General features: G+C 30.8%; 1 protein-coding gene across 1 annotated transcript in view; it reads right to left on the reverse strand.

Moving 5' to 3' along the window:
• Positions 1-2,804, reverse strand: part of LOC100159170 (nuclear distribution protein nudE homolog 1) — a 5,893-nt gene extending 3,089 nt beyond the window's left edge. Inside the window, exons 1-3 of the mRNA XM_001948826.5 lie at positions 2,299-2,804; positions 1,997-2,241; positions 1,211-1,359 (exon numbers count right to left, since the gene is read on the reverse strand). Of these exons, the coding sequence (XP_001948861.1) occupies positions 1,211-1,359; positions 1,997-2,194 (347 nt within the window). The 5' untranslated portion in view covers positions 2,195-2,241; positions 2,299-2,804. The remainder of the gene's footprint in view (positions 1-1,210; positions 1,360-1,996; positions 2,242-2,298) is intronic.
• Between the last annotated feature and the right edge of the window lie 4,383 nt (positions 2,805-7,187).

Raw genomic sequence — 7,187 nt, forward strand, 5'->3', positions numbered from 1 at the left:
TGAGTTATAAATAATTAAAATATAGTAGTGTGAAATTAGAGGTGGGCAATTATTCAATTTCATCATCAATAATAATCAACTATTAATTAAACATTGAATATTGTTTAATCAAAAAATTCAAAATAATTGTAATTATCGAACAATGGTAAAAATGCAATATAATAATACAATAATTATTATTTTAGGGGATCTTGTGATAAAAAATTATGTTTGGCTAGTTTACTTTTACAATGGATTTACTCAATGTAATTTTTAAGGGTTATAGAAGATGTAGCTTTTAATAGACTCAAAAGAAAACACAATTTAACAAGGATAGATTACTGGAAAAGCTTTTTCTTTTCCTTATCTTGAGTAACACCCAATGCTATGACCAACGGCTTGATACCATTCCATTCGACTCTTAATTATCATTTTTCTTTACTTGTCTCATAAGTTTAGCCAAGGTTCCCTCCAAATGTCCAATGTTGAGGTTTTAATTGTCTAGTATCATTATTTATCACTGAAAACATACTCTTATAAATTCCAAAAATGTATACTGGGGTTCCGATTTTGTATTCTCATTTTCAACTTAACTAGCGTACATACTTCTTGTGGTTAGAATTATATAATTCATGTGTGTTATTTCTGCAGACCATTAATTCATAAAATAAAATATAATTTTATTAAGAGGACGTCACACCCTCACGAGTTGTGTCCGTCTAACAAATGTACAATATAGCAAAAGCTGTTTTGCGTGGGACAACTTTTATCTTTCTGTGTTAGTAGTAATGGCTTCAAAAGGATAGAAAATTATCTATGCAACAGTGTGCCTATATTTTAGATAACATAAATACAATAAAAGTTATTTGCTTCTAAACATTTTGTTTTTTTTCATTTGCTTATAAAAAATGATTGGATAGTGCTATTAAAAAAAAGCACGCTGTTGCACTGATAAAGTTCTTTTTTACGTGTTGTGAAAATTTGGTGGTTCTGCAACAAATATGGCGCGAGAAAAATTTTCCCGCACAAAACAGTTTTTGCCATGTACATTAGTAAGTGCGGGTGTGACGTTCTCTTAAGACTCTCAGGTATCCGGCTATAGTTTTTTAACGTTTAAGTAATGATATACCATAATTACTTTGATGTAATAATATTAAAATGTTGAACTATTTAGGTATACTGAAATATAAATATAATTATTAAGTATGGTTTTTGATTAAAAAACACTAACCTTTGTGACTTTTCTAAGTCTTCAGTTTTCTGTTCCAATTCTCTGATGTATTTTACATAGTTTGTTTCTCTTTCGTGAAAATGGATAGCCTCATCTTGTAAACTATGTATTTGGTTCATTAGATTTTGCTGCTCTTCACGGTTTTTAGTCTATAAAGCATAAACCAAACAAAGCTATTAATCGTTTGTGATACAGATTTTCAAAGATGCACATTAACTTGTCTAAAAGTTAGTTATTTTTATTTAACTTTTTAATTTATTAACGTATCAAGAAATAGGAATTAATTTATAGTTCAGATAAAATTGATACTGTTGTAACTTAACTTTTTATAATTAATTACCATTATCGTGCGGTTAAGTTAATTTTCTTTTCATATCATGCGGAGCCAACTAACAATTTATACTGATTTCTTGTCTCTTTTTCGATTTTGGTCATATATTTTTCAATAATATACTATTATAATCTGATGCTTGTAAAGTGAAAAACATTTTGGTAAATGTTTGTGTAAATCAAAATAATAGGACACTTTAAGACTTAAAATGATTGTAGCTTGAAAAAAATTTTATTTTCTATCTTAACTTTAAACTTTTAACTGAAAGAAACTTAATTGAATTAACTTAACTTGTCTAAGTTAATTATTTTCATTAACTTGCTCAACCTTCGACATTAAGAACACTGGATGAGCTATGGTTTTTTTCCTTTGTTAACTAAATGTTATATTATTTTAAGCTACGAACTAAATGTTTATTTAATGAATAATAAAATCTGATCTAATCATGTACATACCCTTAATGTATCGAGATCAAATTGTAATTGATTGTTTTTTGATTTGAGCTCCTTGTTGTTTTTCTCCAGTGCCTCGACATCCATTTCCAATTCACGTTCCAGCGACTGAGACTGTTCCCGAAAATCATCGTATTCTTTTTCCAGTGCTTTGTACTTTTCCTTCCAGTCTTCATTGTCTGTTTCATTTGGATCAGTCATTGTTTTTTGATTATAACAATCGAGCAAAGCACCAACCGTACTATGACCTGTCGGCGATATTTGTCAGATTTTAAATGTAAATACCGAACGATAAACGTACCTACCTTGTTTACAAAACGACAGAAACAGATCACAATATAATTATTAATCACTGGCAATGAAACGGTTGCTTGATTGTCTGTTGTCCTACCAGCAGCTGATGTTGTGATGCTTGTCCCCAAAGCCCTGTATAGTTCCCGATATCCTTCTCCAAACCACCGCCTCGTCCAGCGATTGACTCCCAGTGAATGATCGACTTTGAAGAACGGAAAAAATCACTCGGATTTCTCACTTCTCGAACATCAACGTCCGACGACCGTAATCAATTTCTGAACGAAATCGGTGGACAATCACAATAATATTGTGCTACAATAACACCGTGGATCCGAATAATAGAAAGTGCTCTGTGTGACTGTCAATCCGTGTAACGTTATCAGTTGCAGCTGTGGAATGTGTTTCTGGTTTCATAACACGGACACGAAATATTCGGTGTGACGAAACGACCGACGCAAGAGAGCACGATAATTTGGAAATTGGGCAACCGCCAACCAGTAACGAGTAACTACTGTTGATTGGTGGTGACTCGCGGGTCGTGCGAAACGTTCCGTTTCGCCGTTTCGGTCGAACGGTCACCGCGGTGGTGGGAGTCACTGTTGCCAAAATAATCGTGCGCAGTGTGGCCACGGTTTAAATTTCCGTGCGCGCTGTGGCACGATGATGTTCGGTAAATTCATAGACCTTATAGGTACTATAGTATAAGGTCTATGGGTAAATTATTGTTCTGTGGTAAAAGGATAATCACTCAGCATTGAACCCAATAATTACACTCCCAGATAAGTAAGTATAATAATATATAATATGATTACGCTACAGTGTACAAACTACAAGCAATTACTAAAAAAATTATGTTTCGTTTCTAATGACACCAGTTTGCTCCGGTGTGGCGGTGTTTTTGTGGCTGCTGTTTATTTACATTTCCCACATTGACATGCCAAAATATATATATATACCTACCTACGAAATATTAAATGCCAAAATGGCAAATGCCTATAGATACCAAAGTCCAAAACGCATACGTTCAAAATTCTACTAATAATATTTGTATTTTTAATACAATTTTTTGTGTGATTTGATAAATGTATTTTGTCAAATTAAATGGCCTTGTGTGTAATACTAAATACCTAATATCAAACTGGTTAATTTTTTTTTACTTTTTACATGACAAATTAGATAGAAAATTTTTTGATTTGCACCATCAATTCTTTACTTCGCCTGTATCGTTGTTCTCCACTTCTTATTGGTAGTCAATAATATACATAATAATATAATACATTCATATATAACATGGAAAAAAATCAACCAATGAGAAGTGAACAACTATGGTCTATGACATTGCCTGGAGATGAAAGAGATGCGCATATTGCGCAAAACTAGTACAACTGTAATGATACCTACCTATCTAATTTGTCATGCTTATTTATATAAAACGTTAAGTATCCTGTATTTTATTGTAAGAAATTTCATTTAAAAATCTGAACTGTTTGTTTTGAAAATGTATTGGTATTTTCAAAAAAATGATAATTTTTTAACATGTACCTAAATGCAATTTAACCATATGAAAAAACGAACCAACTAACATCAAGTTTTAATAAAAATATGAACAAAGTATTAAAATACCTACCAAAGGAGACTAAATGGTTATTAATTTATTATACACTGTAAATATTAATTTTTAAATTTTTACCAAATTTTCGTATAAATAGAAACTATTGTGAATTATTCGATTTGAGTTACCTTCTTAAAATTGCATTTTTCTTTAGTATTGATATTTCAATATTTCATAATGCTGTATTAATATGATATATAGGTATAAGTACATACGGTTTTCCGCCCTACCTATAATATTTGTACTAATTTGTAAGTTATTTTGTACATTGTAGTATTGTACTACGATATGATAAAATGCATAATATTATATATTATAATCACCTATAAGTACCTATAATATTATTATAATATATGAACCGGGAAAGAAATTCACTTACGACAGCGATGCCCCTAAAAAGCCTATCCATAACGCCGCGTGAACATAATAATTATGACATTAATTATAATGTATTATCGATAATCAAACAACTATTGATTTGTTGGTAAAAACATTGCATGCATACAGGGCCGGATTGCAGGTATGTATCGGCCCATCGAGATTTTCACTTTTATAAGCTGCCCATTTACATATTCAGTGGCCTAAAATTACGTCTATAATTTTTACGAGCTTATAGGTTAACAATCGTATTTTAAAAATGATTTTTTTTCACTCACACTCACACGATCAGTCTAAACTTTAAGCGGCCCACCGAGATTTTCTCGGTAGCTCGCCTAACCAATCCGGCCCTGCATGTATATCGGGCGTTTTAGAGTAAAATTGAATTGAGCAAGTGCTTGAGGTTGAACTAGGTGTCTATAGGTACCTATATACAAGTGGTAACAGGAACAAACAGTACCTACTTGTTATGTAAAATATTTTCAAACATCAATAAATATAGTCATTACCTTCACTAGCCTTCATAAACCTATTTTGTTTAATTACTCAATCGACCATACATTGCTTAAGAGAGTCAATTTTATCAGAGACTAAGGAATTTTACTTGAATGCAATATGTCTTTCTCCTTACACATACATTCAATTACTAATAACGCTTTCCAAATGTTAGGTTTCATTTACAGAAACACAAGAAATTTCAAAAACATAAATTCTATAAAATTATTTAACTTATTCGGTCTCACTTAGAATTTTACTATATAGTTTGGACACCTAATTATAATATGCTCTATCAGGTAGAAAATGTACAGTATAAATTCCTAAAATTAATCTGCAATAAATCAAATTTGGCTATTAACCAAGGCTCATATCACCTGTAGTCTACACATCTGGGGCTTAGATCTTTATGCGAATTAAGAAGAAAAATTGCATACTTGATGTTCTTGTTAGATTTACAAATGGTAAGATAGATTCCTCCGAGCTACTTTCTATGATTTGATTTAACGTTAGAATTTATGGTATTTACGAGTGGTATAACTAACAGACGGATGGACATTCACGACAGGAATATAAGGCGATCAAAACATATAAAGAGACCTAAAAATATATGTTTAGATACCTAAAACTGTTATTTCTTCCAGGTAACCAATGATAACCACGAAAAAACAAAAAATTCAATTTTCGTATTTTAAGGACCGATAAAGTTCATATTTGAATCACTTTTTAGTTATTAGTGGTTTTCTGGTCGAGCTCCCAGAGTCTCGACAAATCTATTAATATAATTTTTATAAAAATAGTGTAGCCGTTTGCAGTTGTACACACCTATTAAATTATAAGAACAAACATATTAGATCGACTTTAATAGATTATACTAAAAATTATTATTTTTAAGAAAAAATAGAATAAAACAAAGGAAATTATCAAAGTTAATTGTTGTGAATTTACATGTACTTAACTCAAGACTCAAAAGTTATAATATTATAGTTTTACAAAAAAACTATACATTTCTTAGTTTTGATTTTTTGATTTTTATACCTCCTTTCACACTGTCAGAGCCGGCAATCTATCAAGGGGTAAAAATTCAGGAAACTTCGTTACGCTATAGTTACCTACTAAATACATTTCAAAAACAATTTCTGATATAGGCAAGTATGGGCGTTTCACAATTTTTATTACATTTATAACTTCCGAAAATAGAATTCCGATCTGCATAGTCTTCATCTTTAAAATAAAAAAAAAATTATTAAAGTTTATCTACTTCTCGAGGCATGAAAATTTTCCCAGTGAAGCCAATTTTTGTACTAATATCGCATCGGCTTTAATATCTATGATGTAGTCAGACGAGTTTTACAATGTACCTACATTAATATATTAATATACATATTAATTATTCTTAATGAACTATTTGGTGTTTAAATATTTCAAGAGAAAGAAAAAAATAAAAGAGAAACAAATAAATAAAAATGTAATTATAGTTAAGAATTCATAATTATTATAAAATATATGCACATTAAACAAAAACTAATTAATTAATCATACTCAGCACGAGGAGATCATAGTCACCTGCAAACTGCAGAGTATACGCATTGGGGCTTATATCGATTCCACCGAAATACCTTTTTACTTGTAAGAAATGTATTGATTGAACTGGCTCATATATTATCTATTTATTACATATATGTATATACACCTAAATTTTTACTAAAAATTGAAAGTAATTAGCAAAAATAATTCAGTGATGATTGCATTGATGAAACATCTAAATTTAATCCAAAAAGACGGGCATCATCTTCAAAAACATCATCGGAATTTGGAACGAACAACTAAGAGCGTAACGAGTTCCAACGTAACGATTGATCTAGTGAAGTGAAAAGAATTCTAAAAACCGCTTTGAATTTTTCTTCAAGTCAACTTGAGATTAACATTCCCGATGACAAGATTTTTTAATCTTAACTTCTTCAAAAATTGGAATATTACATTTTTAAATTACTTACTCCTTTTTTAATACGACTTGTTTTTTAAGATTTAGGGATGAAATCAAAAACGTGAGAAAATCGATCTCGAGTACACTTGATGAAACATTCAAATCTGTTTTTAGAATTCTTATCACTTCACTATAGACCAATCGGTACGTTGGAATGAAAACACGACTAAATTCCTATATGTTCCGCGTGTGTTAAACAAAGACAGAAAATCATTGTTTCCAACCATCTTAAAACAGCGAAATCAATAAAACCCTTAGCATTGGACATACAAGACTTACACATTCTCATCTTGTGTAAGAAACCCGAACCTGCATAAGCGAAACGTGTCACTGTGTAGATTGTAGGTATACTATATAGTACTATTATACTACTATGGTAGGTAATCTCTGTGAAACAACCAGGGGCGTGCTCAGAAAATTTATGGGGG

Source organism: Acyrthosiphon pisum, chromosome A1 (assembly GCF_005508785.2).
Source record: "Acyrthosiphon pisum isolate AL4f chromosome A1, pea_aphid_22Mar2018_4r6ur, whole genome shotgun sequence".
Taxonomy (NCBI): domain Eukaryota; kingdom Metazoa; phylum Arthropoda; class Insecta; order Hemiptera; family Aphididae; genus Acyrthosiphon; species Acyrthosiphon pisum.